This window comes from Spermophilus citellus (genome assembly GCF_964194105.1).
Source record: "Spermophilus citellus genome assembly, chromosome: 7".
Lineage (NCBI taxonomy): Eukaryota > Metazoa > Chordata > Mammalia > Rodentia > Sciuridae > Spermophilus > Spermophilus citellus.
Window position 1 is genome coordinate 144,215,854 of NC_138188.1, and position 22,502 is coordinate 144,238,355.

The following is a 22,502-nucleotide window of genomic DNA, read 5'->3' on the forward strand; positions in this document are numbered from 1 at the left end:
GAAGAAGGGGGGCAGAAGAAGAAAAAGAAGAAAGAAAAGAAGAAGAAATCAAAGAAGACACCCAAAGCTGAAAAGACCTCCTTTGTTTATGAATAGGCAGAATTGATCATTGTTAAAATGGCCTCACTATAAAAAGTGATCTACAGATTTAATGCTATTCTCATCAAAATACCAATGTTATTCTTCTCACAACTAGAAAACAACAACAACAATGTATCTAAAATTTATATGGAAGAAAAGAACCAGAATAGCTAAAGTCATCTTAAGTGGCATCACAATACCTTCCTTCAAATTATACTAGAGTCATAGTAACAAAAAAACAGCATGCTAATGGCATGTAAACAAACCCATAGAAGACACATAGAGTAGATGACACAGAGACAAGACCAAATACTTAAAATGATCAGATTCTTGACAAAGGTGCTGAAAACATACATTAAAGGCAGGGGGTGCGAGGGGGGGGGCGGGGGAGACAGCCACTTTAACAAGTGGTCCTAGGCAAACTGGATATTCAAATGTTGAAGAATAAAACTATATCCCTCTCTGTCAGACTACACAAAAATCAACTCAAAATGAATCAAAGACCCAAGTATCAGACCAGATACTTGCAATTGTTGAAGAAAAAATAAGGCATGCACTTAGTATATAGGTCTGAATAGGATCCATGGAGGTTTGGAAATTACAGAATCGATAAATGGGTTGTCATAAAATTTAAATGATTCTGTACAGCAAAGGGAAAATTTAATAGAAGGAAGAGAAATCTTATGGAATGAGAGAAAAATTTTGCCAGCTTCCCTTCCAACAGAGAATTAATATCTAGAATATATGAAGAACTCAAAATATCAGCATTATTAAAACAACCCCATCAATGAATAGACAAATGGACTTAGCTAACATCTCAAAAGAATGTGTATAAATGACCAACAATTATATGAAAAAATATTCAATATATTTAGCTGTCAAGGAAATGCAAATCAAAACTGAGATTTCATCTTATTCCAATTAGAATGGCAATCATGAAGAATGCAAATAACAATAAATACTGGGTAGGATTGAGGGAAAAAGGAATTCATACACTGTTCCTGGGACTGTACATTTGTACAATCAATATGAAAGTGAGTACGGACAAACTTCAGAAGACTAGAAATGAAATCGCCATATGATCCAGCTCTACCACTCCTTGATATTTATCCATAAGAATTCAAGTCAGCATATTTTAGAGATATGTGAATACCTATTTTTATAGCAGCATAATTCACAACAACCAAGTTATGGAATTAGCGTAGGTGTCCATCAACAGAGGAATGGATAAAGAAATTGTGGTATATATACTTAATGGAAATGTATTTGTCCACAAAGGAGAATGAAATTATGTCATTTTCTACAAATTGATGGAACTGGAGACCATAATTTTGAGTGAAATAAGCCAAACACAGGGAAGTTCTTTAAGTTTTGTATCAAATGTGTAAATATAGAGGGAATTAAGAAAAAAAATGGACACCATGAAAGTATAAAGAAGACCATCAGGTAGTAGAAGGGGATCAGGGAAAGGGAGGGGAAGTGTGTTTGACAGGTTCCAAAGAGTGAAATTGATCAAATTATAGTTTTATATATGTTCGAATATTCCACAATGGAATTTAACATTCTGTATAATTAATATGCTCCAATAAAAAGAAGCACTTTGAAATGAGATTTAAATAGTGGGCTTTGTTTCCCCCAGATAATTTTTACTTAGAGAAGTAAAATGTGCTTGAAATGTTCAGCAGGAAAATAATAATGTGAATGAGTGATAATAGACAACAGTTTTAACAAATGTGCCCTTTAGCCATTTTCTTTAAAAGCACTGTTTTTTTTTGACAGATTAAAAAAAAATCTTTACTGAATTAATATTTTACACATAAAGCGCATAGACTACATGAAGGCTGGCAATAATATTTACATACAATTCATATTTTCATATGAGCTTTATAATAAAAAGCTTCTCAAAGATAGCCAAATGCAATGATAGAATATGATCAATAAGTCAGGAAAAAGTGATGCATATAGTTTATTAGGAAGTTTAATAACTAAAAGTATGTTCAGATCTTTTATAGGCACAGAAGAAAAGGGATATTGTATTACAAATGCCTAACTTAAATCTGCCCATCTGCCAAAGTAAAAATCGATTATTTCAGAAAAAAGGTTTCATGGTATATGAGTGAAAAGTAATTTTCGATTTGTAATCAATCATCCATAAATGTCCTAAGAACTTTTAAGAACCTACTGTTTTAGACTATGAAAGGAAATGTAATCAACTATATACTACATACATACTGGATCTTAAAAAAATTTATCAATTGAACTCTTCCTGGTTACACAATGTTATATACCTTAAAAAGTATCCCATTTGAAATGGAAAAAAAAAATCTCTCAACATATATGATTTTTATAAAACATATTTGGTTTGATTAAAGTGTTTTCAAGTCATACTTTTCATATAGATGAAGTTTGTATATTTCAGCTAGAGCCATTTCACTTCAAGAAGTAATATGTACCTTGTGTAAAAATGTCACCTTAGTTAAAACTCAGTTGTTAAATTGTTTATTTTACACATACTTATGATGGAAAAGAACATTAAAACAGTACAATAAGTAAGTACTGGATATTTAGAAGTGCTAACCTGTGATTTTATTGTCATCGACAATTTTAAAAATAAAAACCTCACAAAAATAACACAATTATTAATTTATTTCTATTATTTATTAACATATATACTTATATAATTTATTATAATGGAGGATACATCTATAAAGGCTATTTATATCAAGGTGTATCTCATACAATATTATATGACTCATACAAGTCTTGAAAGTACTTTTATAATGAAGGATCATATTCTTATGAATAAAACTATTGGAAATTTGAAATACACTCTAATTTGTACAAATGTGAAAATTTAAATTTCTAACGTAAATGAAAAAACATTGAACAGAGATAATTACATACATAAAATCTTAAAAGAAATCTTAAGACACTTTCTATATCAATGGATTATTCCTGTAGTCATTTTTTATGTGTAACTGGAATAAAAATATTTAAAAAATTCAACACTATGGATAGAAAAAGTATAAAGTGCTTTATTATTATTTAAGCCTGTTCCAATTTCTTGCAGGAGGGAACATTTCTTTCCAATTTAATAAAATTAAAAATTGTATTGCCTTGTTTTTATTTGAGCAAAGACTGAATCTTCCCTGGGAAATTTACTTCACTCAGTTTTCTGATCTGTCTGATATTTCTAGCAATTGTAATTTTGAATGATCCAGTTAAGCTTTGTGATTTCTTATAGCTCAGAATTATTCCATAGTGTTCGTGTTTGGCAATAGAAACAATCCCATTTTAGGTGAGTGATATAGCAGTTTGACCTTGAGGGAAACCTTATCTGCTTACATTGAATGGCAGAAAAACCCCATGGAGTGATCCAGGATTTAAGACCTGGAGAAGAATAGGAATAAATTTAATATCACTTTAGAATTTGACTCAGCCTAATTAGTTAACACATAAGTAATTTCTTATGCTCTAAAGTTTGTAAATGAATGTTTCTTAGCCTCTGCTTCATTTCACAAAAGGAAGATACTTATAACATATTATCTAAACTAACAAAACCTTACTTTGATTGGCTCTCTGTAATAAAGTCCAAATTCCATCCCTGTGCCATCACAATGAAATCTAGTTGACTGTTTATAAATTTCAGAAGAATTGCACTGTGATTTCTAAATCATGCTAGCTTAATATAGCTATAATGTATATTAATTTACAAAATTTGACCATACAGAACTTTTACTATTTTAATCTAGTTCTACTTCCACCTAAATTCTTAGTTTGAATTTCTAATAAATTATAGGGAAAGCACCCACCCTACACCTCAGTTTGTAGTTCCATTGTTCCATTGTATGGTCACATTTAAGGGAAAAAAATATGTTCCATTAACAAGCTTGGTAATTTGAGGCAAGATTCTATTATAGAGTACACAGCCTTTTGTATTTCAAGTGGTGGTTTGCTTTCAAGCCCTAGCTTGAACATGTTCAGAAACCCTGTGTTTGGTAATATGCCAGTAAATTATGGATGATTTATGTATATATCCTCTTATTTAAGAAAGTCAAGGCAAATTACAGTTCCAGGTTGGCATCCCTGGAATTTTTTCCTTGTCCTCTCTTTAATTTAGTCCATTTATGGCATTCTTTCTATTTCATACAATGATCTTTATTTTCACAGAATGTTAATAAGCCTCATATAAGGGCTATTATACCAAAACCTTTAAATTCGTAACTCAACACCAAACTGACGTCTTGTACATGATCTTTGTAAAACTTGCATCAAGAGGTTTACTTTCAAGCCTTTCCCCTGTAATTTTGAAGATCATCCATACGCCCTCCCCTCATTCAGCGTAAGGTTAAGTGTTTTAGCCCACTGTTATAACAGGTTAACCTTTATTTTTACCCACTTTGCTCCTCTCCCCTGCCAATTACTTTGCTGTGAAACTTAGTAACAGGGAAACCTTGATGTGGAGAATAGAAGGTGAGGAAACAATCAAATTCACTCTGATCTGATCACAATGTAAATAAAAAAGTAGTTTCCTTTGGTAGCCCTTGTGGGACACTCTAGACTTGTCATAGCCTCTATGAAATGTTTGAAAAAGGAGAATGCTGACGAGCTGGCTAGAAATAACTTTTGCCTGAAATAAGCAGATAATTCAAGTAAAATGTGAAAAAAAATTGAGGGGTGGGTGTTATTATTGTTAAAGGAATTTACAAACTTGATTTTCCTCTGATTAAATATGTTCTGATACTTTAATGGATCTGTTATTTTCTATTTTTAGCCAACACCTAGTATGTGATCTCCACACTTCTGATTTATGAGGAATTTTGTTTGCAATTAAAATCGTGTGCTTCAAATTCTGTTGTTTTCTAGTTGAATTGTTTTCAAGGTGAATCATTGAGTATGAACATTTCCGATTGCCCTGATTGATGTAGCTATGAAACAATTTACTGCATGCCCTTACAATGACGATCACAGCTACAACTGTACATTACAAAAATCTGGAGAAATATGAAATATCGATGCTGTTAGCAACAGTAAACTCTCATATATTCTTATGTAGCAAATACTCTAATACTCTGTAGATTATCCATGTAAATGGTGATTGATATTTTAAGTGAATATTACTAGAAACATATTTAGCAGTTATACATAGTTTTTAGTCATCAGACATATAGTAAAACATGAATCACTTTGGAGCTACATATGATTTTGTATTATCTCACAGACAGCAGATAATATTCCCATTTTCATAGGTAAAGGAGGCATGGTGGTGGTTTTTTCACCAACTATAAATCATTTTATCTATATCTTTTTAAAATTTGGTTTTATGCCTTTGTTCATGACATTTAATATGAAAGTCTATTTAAAAATTGATAGGCCAACTTGGCTATAAGACTTGCTTGGATCCAGTCAATGATGAGACCAGGCCCAAAGCTCCATGACTTCTTTGAGAAGTCATGCATCATACTGCTGTGTCTTACTTCAGAAGTCATTGCAGTCAGAGATCCTGGAGTCTTCTCTCCTAATGTGTCCATGCTACATCAAGTCATGCTTCCCTGGGGGAAAGAAGTATATCATCAAATACTGACAGCACCATGATGTCAGACTGTTTATCCACAAGAATACTTTTTGCTTTATGCCTTGAAGAATAAACACATTCTTATAAAATCTGTCTTTGAAGAACAGCAGATGTTATTCCCTTTGCTTTTAATTTTACTTATGCTTGTTACTAATTAAATCGACAAAATAAGATTAACTTTTTTAAAAATTTTATTCTAATTAGTTATACACGACAATAGAATGCATTTCGACACATACACAAATGAAGTATAACTTCTCATTCTTCTGTTTGTACATGTTGTAGAATTATACCAATTGTGTAGTCACATGTGCACATAAGGTAATAATATCCAGTTCATTCTACTATCCTTTCTACCCCTATATTCGTCCCCTTCTTTCACTCCTCTCTGTCAAATCCAAAGTATCTCTATTCTTCCCTAGCCCTGGCCCCATTGTGAATTAGCATCTGTATATCAGAGAAAACATTCAGCCTTTGGTTTGGGGGGGGGATTGTCTTATTTTACTTAGCATGATATTGTTGAGCCCCATCCATTTACCTTCAAATACTATATTTCATCCTTCTTTATGGCTGACTGATATTCCACTGTGTGTATATATACCATATTTTCTTTATCCATTCACCTGTTAAAGGGCACCTGTTTGGCTCCATAGTGTGGCTATTGTGAGTTGAGCTGCTATAAGCATTGATAGGGCTGTATCACTGTCATATGCCGATTTAAAATCTTTTGGGTATAAACAGAGGAGTGGGATAGTGCTGTTACTTGTGAATTCTTGGTTATGCTGGCTTTGAGTAGAAGCTTTCCCTATAAATGTCAGAATTCCAACTTCTTAGCATTTAAGATACAAATCTAATTTAGATTCTTTCTTGTTTTCCATAATCTACATAATAAGACCCATGCAAGCAATCATCTTCTCTACATTGTAACTACATTTTTTTCTGGAGCTCATATTATATATTAATTGATTCCTGATCATGAACTGGAGTTGGCTTTCCTGAAAAATCTAATAGGAATCATTGTGTTCAAGCCATTATTTTCCTATTTATCCTTTCAGCTTCCCACCAATCAAATGTCTGTGCGAATCAGTTTTCCCTAATTTCTCTCCCTTCAATATGACATTTTGTGTTATAATCTGAGACTTAACAGGTGATTCACTCTCTCAAGAGCAATTTTAATTTCCTGGTAAGTTAAAGAAATAGAGATATACAGACCTGAATTTTTCAGTTGGAAATTTATTCTTTCTGCCAATTTTGAAACATCTGTATGTGATTACATAAAATCTGGTTAAAATTAGAAGAAACTATTTGAAATATTTTCATTAAAAATTAATGGTAAGCATTTGAGGATATAAACATGGTTTTCTTTATTGAACATTAAACAGTGTATATATGTGTCAAAATAAAGTATGGTGCCCCTAAAATATGCATATTGTTTCAATAAAACAAATTAAGAATTAAAAATCAGTTCTGGTTGATATATAGACTCTGCTCTTAAGTAATATTTATCTGGAGTTCCATAATTTACATATTTAATTTTCTATTTTAGGTTAAGAAAAGATCTCTACAGTACATTCAACAAATTATTTTTCTTTTATAGAGCTTAATGAATAATTCAGTGAAGATGTAGTAATTACCAATATGAAAAACTAAACAAATACAATGATAAGGAATATTTGGGGAAAGAATGGAACAGAAGTACCAAAACAAATTTATTAAGTGTCCTCAGACATTGTAAAAATGAAAATGTCATCTAGTGAATATTATATGACAATGTAATCATCTGAAAAATGTATTATTACTTTGGTATTTTGTTAAATGTCAATCATTTTTCACCCACAGTTTAAAAACTCAATAGCATTGAAAATATGGTCTGGATTACTTATATAATTCTATATTTTATTTTGTGATTGATTATATCTTCTATTATTAATTTATCATTTGACTTGTTTCTATTATGTAAAGCAGACATGATTTCCTTTTGATTGTCATTAAGACATGTCCATTTAAACTCATAAAATTATTGCTCTTTATCCAAAGAGACTAAAGATAAAGACATCTATGTAAGTTTATAAATTTCATCAGAGAACTTATGAAGGTATAATATTTTGAAATCCACACTTGCATTCAACATTCACAAATCACCTTTACTTCATTGTATCTTTTCAGGTTCTTCCTTTTTATTTGTCATGTTGAATCCAGAACTAGTAGGGTAGTTTACCATATATATATATATATATATATATATATATATATATATATATATAGTTAATCTGTTGCAATAAAAACATGATCTCTGCCATTTGACCCATAACCTTTCCAGTTTTATTTTTCTTCATACATTTGGGCACATACATTTTGTTTCCTGACTGCAGGGAAAAATCACTGTAACTTTTTTTTTCTCATAACTATTCTGTTTTGAGAAGAAATTCAGAGCAAAGATACTGTGAGAATGAGGAAAGAATACTTTAAACTAGTATTAAAAGTAGTTTGATTTCATTTGAGATTCTAAAATAAATGATCCACTTTTACTGTGCATTTGATTTTGTGACACTTCTTTAACATAACTGAAGCACCTCACATCAGTGGCCAGTACTCTATATGTTGAATTGCATGTCTCTATTAAATTCTGTAGAAATAATTGACTTAGAATCCTAATCCTACTTTCCATCTCTTATGGGATACATACAGAAAAGATTATTTATTTACAACATTCCTATTTCTTGGACAATATAAAAATGAGAGAATATATTTTATTTTATATTATCTAAGAATATGTATCGCAAAAAGGAACTTAATTTTTTTTTTCTTTGAATGTTATTATTTGGGATCAGAAAGCTAAAATAGAAGTGAAGAGGAGAATTTTATAGATTATTATTTTCTAATGTGACCATCTTTTTTTTTCAGGTAGTTCACAGAAATATTTACAGTGAAATTATATATTCAACATTGTAACAAGCTAATCTGTTTTCCTTATTGAAACACATTAAACATAGGTTTATATTCACATATTTATATATATATATATTTTTTTCTTTTTTTTCTTTCAGCAATGGTTGTTTTGAGCAACCTGGAACCAAATACAACTTATGAAATCAGGGTTGCAGCTGTAAATGGAAAAGGGCAAGGGGACTACAGTAAAATAGAAGTCTTCCAAACATTGCCAGTTCGTAAGTAATCATCTGTGCTTTGCTCTGTATTGCCCTTTCCTTCATTGGCAATTTTAGTGGAATCTTTAAATACAGGAGTATGTTTTAACACTTAGGGAAAATAAATCATGCCTCTGTTAAAGTGATTTCTAAAGATGGTGGCATCTTTGTGTTATTAATATAACTTTGCTTTAAAGGTAGGCAAAAAAGGAAAGGAGCAGTGAAATGCATAGCCTAAAATTTGCTATCAGGAAATTTTCTATTCACCAGCTAATTATTTGGATTTTAGAATTCAAGCTTTATGATGTGAGATAGTGGAAAATGTTTATTTAACATAACCAATATTCTGTTCTTTTGTTGAGGCATGACTGTTCCCTTTATCCTTTAAGTGACACAAAAAAGGAAACATTCAGTTAATTAGTTACAAAAGTGACTGCAAGAGAAAACAAACTGTGTAACCTTTTTCTTTGTAACTATGCTGTTCTGAGGTATTTAGTTTATGTGAAGTTATATGAGAAACCAAAATGAATATGGCAGAAGACTTATAAAATAAGTGCATACAATCACCTATCAGATACACACATTAGCCAAATTGGCCTAAAGAAATTCTTAATTATGACCAAGAAGTTTCTATTGATTCTTCTTAAAATTTTCAACCGTACCTTCACCTTCCTCCCTACCCACTTTCCCTCCAGACACAGCTTTGCCTGGCCTCTGCCTCACCCATCCTCCACTGCTGCCCCAAAGCCCTCTCCATCTGGAGGTTGAATAAGAGAAAGGATGTTTCCTTTCTCTATAAAACTCTGCAGTCTGTTTTGATTTCTTTACTTTCTGGTGAAACCCAGGGTCACTGTAAATCAGTTCACAATGAAGACATATTCTCTTCCATTCAAGTCTGGATGATCTCTCCAATTTAACATTTGGGCACATATCTCTCCCAAATACCATGAATAATTTGAAAGCTGGTACATTGGATCTTTAAAAAAATCAGTATGTATTTAGTTGCTTCTCAGGATTTTTTGAAGTAAAAATGAAAAAAATAAATGAAAAGTACTTAATATATAGTCAGTAATTATTATTGATATTATTACTTTTGCATAAACATTCTATTGTAATAAAAGACAAAAAACTATTAGTTCAGTATGTTTAATTCCAGTAGAACCAATATTACATTTTTTCTGAATTTTATTTTTCAAAGGAAATATCAATTGAAATGAAATAATAATTTGATTTATCAACATCAACAGTGGATCTATTTAACAGTTAAATGTATGCATCAATATTTAAAATATATTTGTAAAGCATTCACTTCTGAAAATATAGTTTCTGCTTCATAACATTTCAAATATTATTATTAAAATTATTATAGTAATGCTATTAAATAAATTTGTAATATACAACATGGAAATTCTCAGTTCTGATTTAGAAATTATATGAAACCACCTGAGATTTATAATTCATTTTAAATACTTTGGTTTCCCCTGATAACTAACTACTTTTAATAAATTATTGCACTCTTTACAGAAGTTTCAATTCACTTAGGCAAAATATTATTCTATTTCTTACATACAAATTATGTTGGATCATTACACCTATGTGCTAATTTAATTAACTTTTTGGAAATTTATTCTAAAATTCCTTGATTCTATTTCAATATAGCTATAACATGTGGATCTATTTTTCTACTTATTTTCTTATCTATATGCCAACAAATCTCATTGTTATATTGCTTTAGTAACTACTTTTTTTTGTTTTTGTTTTTATTTATTTATTTGGCACTGGGGATTGAACATGGCGGCACTGAAACACTTCTTAGACCTTTGTATTTTATTTTATTTATTTTGAAGCAGAGTGTTGCTAAGTTGCTCATTGCTTAGTGTTTCATGAAGTTGCTGAGGCTGGTCTTGAACTTGCTATCCTCCTGTCTTAGCCTCCCAAGTTGCTGGGATTACAGGTTTGAGCCACCATGCCCAGCTGTGACCTAACCTTTTCTAAAAGAATTTACTTACTTACTAAAGGTTATAAATACCACATTAGAAATAAAGATAACTTGCTGAGAAAACAAAACTAATCAAACAGAACCAAGTTTCTGCAGACCAGCAGCATGCAGTCCTCTTCACATTGTTGTGCTTGTTTGTCTGCCTTGACATTCCTCTGGGTGAACGAGGTAATGACAGTGTTCTGAAACACTGAAAACTAAAGTTTTGTTTTATTCTTAGTTTTACCCTTTCTGTAACCATACTCATAGCCATAACGATATCCTTAGGGAACTGTAGGAAACAGAGATAGATACCAGAGCATGCCAAGCATATCAAATCAGTGACACACAGCAGAAAGTCCCCATTCCAAGTCACCAAGCAGTAATGGTATCCCTCCTTAGAAAAGTTTTACACATAAGTGAATCCTTGTTTTATTCAAAATTCATTAGCATCTCTATTATGTCAAGTGTTCACAAAGAATAGTATCAAAGGCAAATATATGATGAAACTAAAAATAGTACAATACTGATAAAAAAAGGAAAAAAAAAACAGTCCAAAGAATTGGAAACTACAAACTGTTCGAATTTATATCTATGAAACACAATGCTGATGAAAGCAGGTAACACATTTTGCAATGTAAATTTACATTAATAAGTTACTTAGGATTATATACTATTTATAAGAAGAAAAATAAAGTTTTACATTTGAATAATCAATACCGTCCTCAAGCATTTGCACATCAATATAAATAATATGTCTCTCCACAATTTTGGCATGATACTTCCAGATTTCTGAATGTTGAAGATTCTCAGATAAGTAAATCAGACCTGAGGTCACTTCATAACAAAGAGCAAATATCAAGTGTAGAATCCAGGAAAATATATATTTGATAATATGACCGTGTTCCTCTTATTAAAATGCAGTTTCTCTAGGTATGTGGCATGTGTGCAAATGAAGAAATGTTGTATTGCGTATCTAGGTGAACCAAGTCCTCCATCCATACACGGACAGCCAAGCAGTGGGAAGAGTTTTAAACTCAGTATCACCAAACAGGATGATGGAGGGGCCCCTATTTTGGAATACATAGTGAAATACAGAAGTGTAAGTACCTTATTTATTATTATTTTGTATCAGATGTTTCAAATTCTACTGACACTGAGTCACACTACGTTAATAGATCAGGAAAATGTATATTCAATCCTGATATTCATTATTATAAATTATTATTTTCCCCCTTTGGTGAAATGTAAAAATGGAGCTTCAAAATAATCTCTTGGATTGCATATTCTAATTTCTTGGTGTGAAATATTAATTGGCAACATGTCAGAAAGAACATACCATTTTTCTTATTTTTCTGACAAGTTTCCCAGTGCATTTTAACTTTCCATTACACTTGATATTAGTAACTTTGGGCAATATCCTCTTGTGCATTATTTATACTTCGGGTAGAATTATTAGCAAATCACACCTCAGAATAAGTTATTATAATCAAATAATTAGATTACTTTGTCCTTAACATTTAGCAAAGAATGAGCACAATAAACTTTAGGAAATGGGATTCATTTTCCTCAAGTTTAGTTAGCTGTAGTTAATAAATGAAGTCCAGAGCTTCATGAGTACTGTTGACAGACATGGGGGAAGCGTAAGATTTGCTGGCTATGGAGTGCCAAGAAACAAGTGTCCCCATGGACTTTACCTCCTTAGCTGACAATGATACCAAAAACCATTTAAACCTTTTCCATAAGTAACATTGATTGTGTCTGCTATAAATAGGTTATAAAGTGTGCTTCTTAATAGCATGTGAAAAAAATATCAATATTTTCCTACAATCCGCAATATTCTAAATTATAATATTGCTCTTCTACATTTAAACACTTAGGTTTTGAAAAGTGATAAAAGGGGAATTTGATTGTGAATGCCTTGCTTCCAAGTTTACTTTTACATTTCATTTCAGTCTTTTAAATTTATTATAAATATTCCCTTCACAAGACAATTCTTTGATCCAGATTTCCTGCTGACAGTGATGGGCAGCCATGAGTCTGTTGCTTACTCTGCTGTGCAGGCTTCATTCCTTGACAACAAGACAGCTCTGAAAGCTCTATTGGTCTCTCAGGGGTGTGAGAGTGTCTTGCTACTTAGGCCAAGTCCCTTGAACATTCTCTTTTGTTCATCTGGAAGTTATATGGAAGGCAGAGATTCTCTCTCAAAGGCACATTGGCTTGCATTAAATTGATGAACTGTACTGGAACAAGAGGCCTTCCATGCAGGTTATAGCCAACCTACAATTACACCTGGAAGAACTGATGGTATAATATACAGGTATATTCTGACAATGTGTAAAGAACTCCAGTCACATCCACTAGAGAACATTAAAATGTAATAACTAGGGCTGGAGTTGTAGCTCAGTGGAGCGCTTGACTCACACACGTGAGGCCCTGGGTTTGATCCTCAGCACCACATAAAAATAAACAAAGATGTTGTGTCCATCTACAATAATAATATTTTTTTAAAAAATGCAATAACTAGTTGTGAGGATATGTCATATATTTTATGTATATAATTTTTATTTAAAATTAAAGCTATATTTGATTGTCTTTTCTAATAAGTTGATAGTAGAAAATAGCACAAATTCAGTGAAACCAGACTTGTTGATTTCAATTGAAGATGATAGAAAATATTTATTATTTTACACTGTATCTTTTCTTCATTTCTTTTATTAGTGCCTTTTATTAAGAAATCAGGCATAATTTACAAATGCTGTGATGTTTTTCTGTTGGATTAACTTTTTTCATATTTGTTCACATTTTCCAGTTATCTAAAAGTATACTTCAGTAACTAAGAATACTACAGCACACAGTATGCATTGTATTCTATTTAATAAATATTCAGGAAATACTATTACATATTTAACCAAAAACTTAAGGGATATCTCATTCCTGGAAAGTGGATTTTATGTAAATTTTACTCTTCAAGTTGATATAGACTGTTTATTTGATATAATGTACATTTGGGTTTCAGGCAATAGAAAACATAATTAATTGAAGTTATTAAATTAAATTAAGATGATTTGGGTTTTTTTTTGGAATTAAATAAGTATATTTGTTAGATAATGCAGAGTTAGGATAGTAGCTTAGAAATATGATCAGGAATCCAAGCTATTTTTGTTCATACTCTTTTATTCTTAGTATGTTGGCCTTTTTCCCATATAGAGGATGTTCCTAAAAAGGTGGCTTTAGTACATATTCACAATGTGAAGAGACTTGAAACAACAAAAGAAGGGATAAGCCAGTTAGCTGAATCCTTCTCCTGTTTTAGCAATATAATGAATCTTTTATTAAAATACCACCAAGCAAATGAAAATTTTTTCTCATCATATAGAAATCTATCGGATGACCTTTTTATATAAAGTGTTACTAATGTGAGGATTGAGCTGTTAATGTGATCATTTTTATCATTTTAATGGTTGTCACTGATAATGCATATCTGAAAGGCACAGAAGTGGCATTTGAGGAGGTTTCATTTTGAGGATCTGAAGCTCTATCAACCAAGGCAGAATATTTCACATCACTGCCTCCCATTCACTGCACTGCTGGTAGTAGCCCCAGGCAATTTCCTACTCGAATTTGTAGCCAGTTATAGTCACAAAATGTAAATAATGACATTTCAGACATTCAGGAATATGTGTGGTGTGTGTGTGTGTGTGTGTGTGTGTGTGTGTGTGTATGTATGTATATAAATATAGTTTATTTTAAAACAAATTAATATTTAAAGTTGACTTTGCACTTATTTGATTTCTTTAAATGTGGGTTACAATTTAGCTTTTCTGAAAAGGTTGTATGAAACACATCTAGATCCAAATAATTACGTTATTAATCATATTGAAAGTAGCAAAGTAAGAAAGATGCAAGTTTACATAATGGTTATCAATACATTTAACTTTCACATAGTTGATACGACAGAGTTAACTTGATATGGCTGAGCCTTAGCTTAAAATTTAACAGTTACCAATTTTATCTTAAGTAAATGTCTATCTTCCAATAATATCTTATTTTTCTTGCTATTTATCCAACAATTTTGTTTATCCCCAAAATATTTGTTCCTACCCAGTTCCTTCTTTCCTCTTCCCCTCCTCTTCATTACCAATTTCCACCCTTTCAAATTCCAAAAAATACTGAAGGCTCAGTTTTCAATATTATAATGGAAATGATTTATTCCATTAATTTAAAAATGACCAAATTAACTGATAATCTATTACTATATCACTTGTCCCTGAGCCACTAGCACTTTAATAGTAAATACTGTTTTAATAACAGAATTTTTGGCACCTATAAAAAGTTTTGAAAAGGTAATTTTTCTATGTTGTTTTGACTTACAAGAAAAGTATTGCTCACTCTTGTAAATGTTGTATTTTATAATCAATCAAATATAAATGATAACTTTTCACATTTTTGAAGGACAAACTGAAACAGAAAATTTGGGTGACTTGGTGAAGAGAAGGTGCAGATAACAGAAGATAAGACTATACAAACTTAACACAGTTTGCAGGCATAGTATCCACATAAACATCTGCCTGTGAAATTACATCAACACCTCAACCACCACCTCATTTAACCTTAGCTGCTCAGGTCCTGTGCTTCCAAATACAGCCATTCTGGAACACTTTCCTCTTAGCATATTGTTTAGTAGTATGCCTTCCACTTCAATGTGTTAAACTATTCTACATACTCTTATATTTTGTCCATATTATATTTTCTACCTCTCTCATCTACAAGTTTCTTGCTTTGAAGGTCCCATTCAAGGTACTATGATTAAATAAGAAGTTATATTAATGTGTTTAAAGTAAATAGCTAATCTTATAAAGGGACAATTTTATTCACATTTTTCTTGATATTTAAAAATGTGTTTTTTTTTTTCAAGAGCATTTGGCCCTAAGTGTTTAAAATGGCGTTTGACTTGATATTCTTCCTTGCATTGAAATGATTTACTTGAGAATCTGTTCTTTTGGTATGTTCTAAACCACTTCATCTATTAGTTTCTAAACCCTCATGAATTTCATAGTGAGCAAAGTTCCAATTTAATAATGTGAAAAATGATTGAGAGGTAAGAAATTCAATTTTTAATTAGATAACCTCTATGGAAAAAAATCAGATAGAGAATCTGGAAAATAATTAACACCCCTAAGATTTTCACAAGATTTCTTCTTTCAAATCCATTGTAGACAAGAGTATGTTTTGTATTCTGAGAAATATAATAGAGACAATATGCTCCTTATATGATTCTTGATTTCTAGCACACACTAAGTATAAGCATTTAATATTTTAAGGGAAAAACACTGGACTTCCCATTTACAAATATAGATAGATAGTATGTAAATTCCTGTAGATTGTGAATCAGGAAGCACATATTTTCCTATGTTACCGTGAAATAGAGCACATGGGTTCATTCACTCACACATCAAGACAACAGAATTTGTTAGAATAGAATTAGAATAATAAGATCTGAATGAGATGTCTCTCTGGATCCTTCATGAAAATTAACACCTCTAACTATAGGGTAGTAAGATTAAATCATGTATTTGGAGGTAAAGACAAGGGTATTAACCAAATGAAGTATTTAGAAAAATGCAGAAGTTGTTTTAAATACAGAATATTCACATCTATTTTGTACTTGAACTGTCAATATAATTCCACATAATTTAATAAATTAATTAAAACTCCATGAGTTTTTCACAATTTTTCTTTTAATTTGATGATAGCTATGGGATCATAACCATCACTTAGTGGGGCACATTAAATAGTTTTCTTGAGCTAAGAAAGGCTCAGGAAAATTGGTAAGTTAATTCAATTGTGAGGAATGTGCCCTAGGGACCAACAACAATGGTTATAACATATGTTTTTATGTCTTAATTGACCTTCTTAAGTCATTTGGAGTCTGGGAGGTTGTATAATATCTCAATTGGAACAGAAAGAAGAGATAAGTTTAAAAAGGGCCTTAAAATGATAAATAATAAAGTTGAGCTTTTGTTGAGTGAACTTCTTAGTTAATAATATTTTGATGTGCACATTGAAATATATTTAAAGCTATTGGCCTCAGTTTTAAAATATTTTTAAACATGAATAACTTTGAGTATTAAAAAGTATGAAGTGCTTTATTGGAGGTTCTTTGTTGTAAAATAAGGGGATGGTTTTGTTCGTGTTTGTATTGATAGTATAAAATAGAGTATTTGTTGTCAGAAGGAATACATGCATCAGTGAATCAATCAATTCATGGTATGCAATTATATATAGTCTTATAATAGATTCATAAATATGAGAAATAATGAATGCAAAAAGAATAGAAGTTTAAAAATCAGTTGTGAAGAAGATGCTTTGCTATTTGCAAGTTTTTAATGGATGTGAGAACACAGAATGTAATGACCAGAAAAAATATTAGATTTTTATTCCCCTGAGTAGTAAGTGGGTGATAAAGGCTTACAGACATATTATATAGGACTCATCTTTCAAAATTTTACCAAATTTCAGGACATGGAACAAAGGCAATTTGAGTTACTTATCATAATTGAAAAAATAAATAACAATTTAAAAGGTTTGTGCTAAAATTTTCCAAACTCTAATGTTCCCAAATCTCATGAGAAATTATGTTTCATACATATTTTTCTTTTCATATAAATATATGCTTATATATATAATACATGTATATATAAATATTTATATATATGTGAGTTATCCTGATTGTTAAATCACCTGTCTTATAGTCAGAATAGCAATCTGAATTTGCAGAATCCTGTATCCTTTTACAAAGTCATACAAATATCAACTGAACCATGCTGCCAGGAAATCCAGAAACCTAGAAAATGCTTTATGTCCATAGAAAATTGGAAATCATACATCAAAAGAGTCAGAAGAAACTAAAATCAGTCTACCTATAATGAATTCATCTTCTTTATTGTCCACTGATTTTATAATTATTCAGTTTTTATTAATGATTTGTTTGGCTGTACATCCCATGAAACCTGTAAAGCAAGTTAATGGACTACTGCTTGTTCTGAATAAACACAATGAGGAAGCTTCTACAAATCAAAAAATGTTATGACTCCTTCTACCTTTCCTCTGACCCCCTACCTATATGGAGGATAGCAAATCTCTCTCAATGATGTTATGACTTCATAATTACTACTAAGAAGTGTCCAATTCACATATGGCCCTGCTATCTATTTTCTGACAAAAAGGATTGCTTAATAAGAGATATATCAAAGTAAAATGACCATTTTTTTAAGTAGCTGCCCTTCAACATGTAATTGGCTTATTAATAATAGCCCCATTCAGCAAATCATCTCATTAACTTACCTAGGGGAACGTTTTGCAACTAGTTATCTTAAATTGTTCCCTGGGAATTTTCTGTAAATTAGGCACTCTACAAATGCCTAATTGAGATTTTCATGCCTAGGGGAGTATTTGGTAACACCCACTTTAATTTTTTTTCCTATTCCCAAGGAATAGCAATTAAGGGATTAAAATACCTCATTGTCTAATGTTGAATGGAAATGAAATTGATTTATATTGAAGAAATATTAGAACTCCCTTTGGTTCCTTTTACCATCAGTCTAAAATAATTGAGAGGATTTAAATTTACCACGTTAAGGGCTTCAACAATTAAGAGTTAAATGACTGTTAAATCAGAGGAGACTACCTGTGTGTCTTGTACTTGTCAAGAAGTTTCATCTCAAATGCTCAAGTCTCAGAAATTATATTTTTGGAGGATTATTTGAAGGACATGAAACCTATCCATTTCTCTGAAGAATAAATGTTATCCTTGGGTAATAAAGATCTGCTATTGATTTATTTTCTGACTCACCCAAATCTACACTTGAATCCAAAACAAAATTTGATTATGCATATTCTCACAGATTATACAAAATGCTTTATAATTACAAAGAATATACAGAAAATATTGGGGTAATGCCAAAGCCACAGGGGCATGAACAGCTCTGCTGCCTTGGGTGGCCCTTGTCTTTATAGCCCTTAGTAATTTTTAATTTACTTGAAAAAAATTAGTCTACAGTGTCTTTTATATCCCTTAGTGGTTATGAATCTGTATAAGATATAAAATCATTGTTTTTATGCACTATAAAGGACTTACACCTTTGTTATTAGATTAGGAAAAAATGAAAAGAAAATGGCACATGGGTTTATTTTTCTAGTAAGAGTGACATTATGTTCTTAGGAGACCTGTCTGATTCTTGAGTCTATTACATCTCCCTGTCAAGAATTCCCTTGCTTGATTATTCAGAGAATTTGTAGCTTTCTTCTGTGTTGGTTTATAAACACTAAGATAAGTATATTTTACACTTCTTGTTCACTATTGTGTTCTGGAATCATCAACTGTAAAGGTTGAATATGGAGGAAATTCCAAAGAACTGACTCTGATAGATTTAAAATGAAAATATTGTTTACAATTTTAAAAACTTGAGTCAACTTGTTAAGTATTTGTAATTAGACTGAAAACAATCCTTAAGATCATCAGTCATTCTAGTAAATACCTGTCTAAATATTCACACTCTAATTTACCAATTTTTATGTAGTAGTATAAAAATGATTTGAACATTAACTTGGAATTTGTTGTAATTTGAAAATAAAAAAGTATCAAAGTTTCACCTTACATGAATTTGATGTAATAAGAACATTCCATGGAAAATTCCAATAAAAATTGGACTATGCGGGCTGGGGATGTGGCTCAAGCGGTAGCACGCTCGCCTGGCATGCGTGCGGCCCGGGTTCGATCCTCAGCACTACATACAAAACAAAGATGTTGTGTCCGCCGACAACTAAAAAATAAAAAAAAAATATTAAAGTTCTCTCTCTCTCTCTCTCTCTCTCTCTCTCTCTCTCTCCCGCCCCCTCTCTCACTCTCTCTTTAAAAAAAAAAAATTGGACTATGCCATGAGTATTGCCAGTTGCCTGATTTGGTATATAGTTATTATGAAAAGAGGTGATTTATTAATATTGGCTACCATTTTTAATGGTTTTGATTCTTAAGGTCATAGAATACCTAGTTTATTAGGTTTTACTCATTTTTCTATGAAGAAATATGATTGAGCCAGCTGCTGAAACCACTTCTGTTATAAATGAGAAGGGAACGAAATTGGAAGATTAAGGAAACTGCCTGGTTTTCATCTTTAATATGTGGTATAACACAATGATCACATTCTTGTGACTCTATTAATTGATAAAATTATATTGATATACCAGTTTGTTTTTCTGTGTTAATTGTAGTAGTCATGTTATTTTTTTTATATTTGTGAAAAGTAAGTAGCAATTCAAATAGTGTATGATCTGAAACTCTTATTTTAGAAAATGAATCAAATAGAACTATGTATACATTTCTTTAAAAATAGAAATAACTTTCTTTAATTTTATTTTGCTAATTGTTTCTTCTAAGCTGTCTTATTCTTAATCATAAAATATCATAGCATTAAGAAAACAGTGGTGGGCTGGGGATGTGGCTCAAGCGGTATGCGTGTGGCCCGGTTTTGATCCTCAGCACCACATACAAACAAAGATGTTGTATCTGCCGAAAACTAAAAAAATAAATATTAAAATTCTCTCTCTCTCTCTTAAAAAAAGAAAACAGTGGTAATATAATCTATAATGATATCCAGAGTTTAATTTCAAGACTCCTCTCCCAAAAGTTTAATAGTCTCTAGTAAATATTTTAAGGATCATATAAGATTTTTTGTATATATTTTGTTTCATATGTCCAGTTCACAGTATTCTTAATAATCATCCAAGTGAACTAAAACTCAACTAATATATACAAACTTAAAATAAAAATAATGTCAATGAATGAAAAACTACTGAATTATCAAACATTAATTATAAAATTATTTCTTGGGTACTAAAGGCATAACATTTTATGTAGATAGGTGATAAAAATAATACTGACTTCATTGACATAGCAACTTCATATATCCATCTGCATAAGGAAATGTGTCCACTTTTTTCATATTAAAATTAATTGTTTAAAAAAATCACAATTTTATTAATATTTACAAAATATACTTTTATTTCCTTCACAGAAAGATAAGGAAGACCAGTGGCTAGAGAAGAAAGTGCAGGGAAATAAAGATCACATTATTTTAGAGCATCTACAGTGGACAATGGGATATGAAGTTCAAATTACAGCTGCCAACAGATTAGGATATTCTGAACCGACAGTTTATGAGTTCAGCATGCCACCAAAGCCCAACATTATTAAAGGTAAGCAAAACCATATCTTTTCTTAATGCAAGTATGATATCATCTTTTTATGACCCATCTGGTTTTTCTCAATAAACAAAATATGATTTTATAAATGATAATATAAATTCTATGTTCTTTCATTCTTATTATGACATATCACATTCACGTGGTTTTAATTACTCTTGTTACAGGATGTTGGTTAGTTTGTTTCACAGATTTAGCAATTAAATGAAGAGGAGAAAAATGAGCATAGGGAAAAGGTGGAGGGTGAGAATGAGTGAAGAAAATCAATATGAAAAATTTCTGTTGACCGAAAAAAATAAACAGCTTTTCTAAGAAAAATCTCTCCTCTCTTTCAATCTTGTGAGAGATATGCCAATTATGATTCAATTTTTCCAAAGATAAAGATGATCTCACCTCTCCCTGTCCAATGAGATTGATTTTAGAAATATAAAATGTTTTTTTATTGGTTGTTCAAAACATTACAAAGCTCTTGACATATCATATTTCATACATTAGATTCAAGTGGGTTATGAACTCCCATTTTTAAATGTCACAGAGCAATGCAAAAATAGTCACAAATATAACATAAAGATATATAGCTAGAGTTTGAAGGTAGTGGATTCTGCCTTTGATAGGTAGTAGTGCTTACATCCATCTTTACATATTATATTTTATTTCTATTATCAAAGTCCACAGGAAGAATATTAAAATTATTTTCAGTTACATACTATAGAGGTCATATTACAAGAATATATCCTGCTTCAAAATAATATTTAAGTTTTAGTTGACATATTGACCATACATTAAAATTTTTCTCTTAATTATCACATTTAAATGGCATTAAATTTTATGGAGCCTGTGTATGTGGGTGTGCCTGTATGTCTAATCTCTTTATGTATACATGTAAATATAACAGCAGCATATTAATTCATGAAATCATGGTTTGTTTATGTCTAATTATCATAGAGTACCACCATTAGTCCATAATTGTTTGAAAATAGAATATGAGTAAAACTTGTCAGTACAGTCATATTATTTATTCTTTTTCTAATTTCAAATCAACTTTAATATCATTTTTCATAAATTTGTTATATCACACATCAGGTTTATAAAATTTAAAATAGTTTTATACAATTAATATTTTGATTAAAAATAATTACTGTTGAATATAAGGTTTAAAAATAATTGACACTGTGGATTTAAAAATAATTGCTAATATTAATAAATGCTAAAAATCATAATATGAAATTGGAAACTGAGAGGCCTCTAGAAATAATGCAGATATATTATGATGACAATTTCTTTTTAATTTACAGAGGATTTCTGCATTCATTGTCTCAGTTCTTTCTTATTTATGAGTTAGACAAGGAAGAGACACTCATTTTACGAATAAGATTTCAAGAGGTTAAATGATCTGTTTATGCTAAAGGCTACTTTAGGTCCTATGACAAATTTAATGGCCTTATGATATGATCTACCT

The 22,502-nt window shown here is 30.9% G+C and overlaps 1 protein-coding gene across 2 annotated transcripts in view; it reads left to right on the forward strand.

Moving 5' to 3' along the window:
• NCAM2 (neural cell adhesion molecule 2) overlaps nucleotides 1–22,502 on the forward strand; it is a 494,626-nt gene that overhangs the window by 423,885 nt on the left and 48,239 nt on the right. For both annotated transcript variants that reach the window (XM_081301845.1, XM_081301846.1), the window contains exons 13-15: nucleotides 8,704–8,823; nucleotides 11,761–11,882; nucleotides 20,857–21,037. In XM_081301845.1, the coding sequence (XP_081157971.1) occupies nucleotides 8,704–8,823; nucleotides 11,761–11,882; nucleotides 20,857–21,037 (423 nt within the window). The remainder of the gene's footprint in view (nucleotides 1–8,703; nucleotides 8,824–11,760; nucleotides 11,883–20,856; nucleotides 21,038–22,502) is intronic.